The following is a 1,544-nucleotide window of genomic DNA, read 5'->3' as shown; positions in this document are numbered from 1 at the left end:
CATTACATTACATTACAGACAAAACAAATGCACAAACGCGTGTTGTCATGTGTGTTACTTCTTAGTTGTATTTGATGCAACCCCGTGACCTCCCTTGAGGGTTAAAACCGGAAGTGGAAAATTTCGTTCCGGCAGGCGACAGACGAGACGCTGGGGGAAATGCAACCCGTCATTTTGCCCTTCAGCTCCAGGCACTGGTTTATTGTAATTGTCGTTTTTAATACTGCTATTGGAATTATTATTATCGCTATTATTGCCATTGTTGCTGAAGTCATTGCCGGACGAATCATTAGTCGGTTGGGGGGCACTACTTTCACCACCCATTTTCTCTTGGATACACGACGCCACTCTGCAATTTAATATTATAACACAAAATAATGCCGAACCAAAGGAGATAAATGTTATCCTATAAAACCGCAAGGATTCTGGCATATATATATATATGTACGTATAAATGGATTTTTATGCGAATGAAGATGCAAACTCGCTCCGTTCCCCCCGATGCTTTTGTACTGTTTTTTTTTATTTTTACAAAATTTATTCGTTTGTACTTCTAACTGCCTATCCAGAACCCAAAAGAACAGCTAGACTGATATATGTATATATGTCAACTACTACAATGTTTTTTTTCTTTATGAAAATAGAGAAGAAAGTGATACTAGTTGCTTCAGGTACGTTTAAAAACTTGCCTTTTAGCACCTCAGTTTCCGTCTCCACTTGACATCAGCGCATATTTGTTTGTTTTAAAAAAAAAATAAAAGAAAAGTAAAAAAGAGAGAAATAAGAAGGAAAAAAAAATAGTTGTAAATAGGCAGCGTATATGATATCATCACACAAGTGGGAAAGAGGAACAACAACAAGAAAAAGAAAGGGTAAAAGAGATTGAAAGGGCAGTGGAATTGTACGAAAAGAGGATATAAAAAAAAAAGAGAAAAGGAAAGAAAGATAGATATAATTTCTTCTTTTTTGTTTTTTTTTATAAAATAAAAACGAAAGTTAAGGAAGGTCAATAAAAAAAAAAAAGAAAAGCGTTAACAAAACAGAAAGAGACTGAGCAATGAAAGCTGAGAATGATTACACACTTCTCATCTCTTTTTGGTCTCAACTCCACACAACATAAACAAACACCAAATAAACAAAGAAAGAAGAATAGCAAAGAAACACGTGAGGTCCAGCAAATATTCCGTTTCATTTGTTGTTTCACTACGAGCAAAAAGAGAGAGAGAAACAAAAACAAAAACAAAAACAAAACAAAACAAACAGAAAAGACACGCGCAGCTTTGTAGGCCTTGTTGGAAGGCATCAGAAGACGCGAATAATCGCGGTGTAGAGGGGAGTTTAAAAACATCAAAAAAGAAAAAAGAAAAAAAAAAGAAAACACATATTTAATAAGATTAACTACAAAAAAAAAAGATTTGTTTCAATAGGAATAATGCGCGTGGCACCTCAGGGTCCATGTAACACTGAATGGAATGATGCAACATGCCAATAGCAGTTTTCGACTCCCAAGTAACCGTCACGCAGCCTTCTCACTTTTTTTGTTT

General features: G+C 35.2%; 1 protein-coding gene and 1 pseudogene across 2 annotated transcripts; both read right to left on the bottom strand.

The window, feature by feature from the left end:
• Nucleotides 1–54: 54 nt before the first annotated feature.
• On the bottom strand, nucleotides 55–432 carry TEOVI_000753800 (uncharacterized protein; the record flags this gene model as incomplete). The annotated part of the gene is made up of 1 exon (XM_067220095.1): nucleotides 55–432. One exon carries the CDS (start codon nucleotides 430–432, stop codon nucleotides 55–57), a length of 378 nt encoding a protein of 125 aa, XP_067076196.1.
• A 311-nt stretch (nucleotides 433–743) lies between these two features.
• TEOVI_000753700:pseudogene lies at nucleotides 744–1,192 on the bottom strand (annotated as a pseudogene). Its single transcript is given in 2 exon segments — nucleotides 744–1,019; nucleotides 1,022–1,192. Coding segments are annotated over 2 exon segments (447 nt in total).
• Between the last annotated feature and the right edge of the window lie 352 nt (nucleotides 1,193–1,544).

Source organism: Trypanosoma equiperdum, assembly GCF_001457755.1.
Source record: "Trypanosoma equiperdum strain OVI genome assembly, contig: ctg_1053, whole genome shotgun sequence".
Lineage (NCBI taxonomy): Eukaryota > Euglenozoa > Kinetoplastea > Trypanosomatida > Trypanosomatidae > Trypanosoma > Trypanosoma equiperdum.
This window is presented reverse-complemented; position numbering and strand designations above follow the sequence as displayed.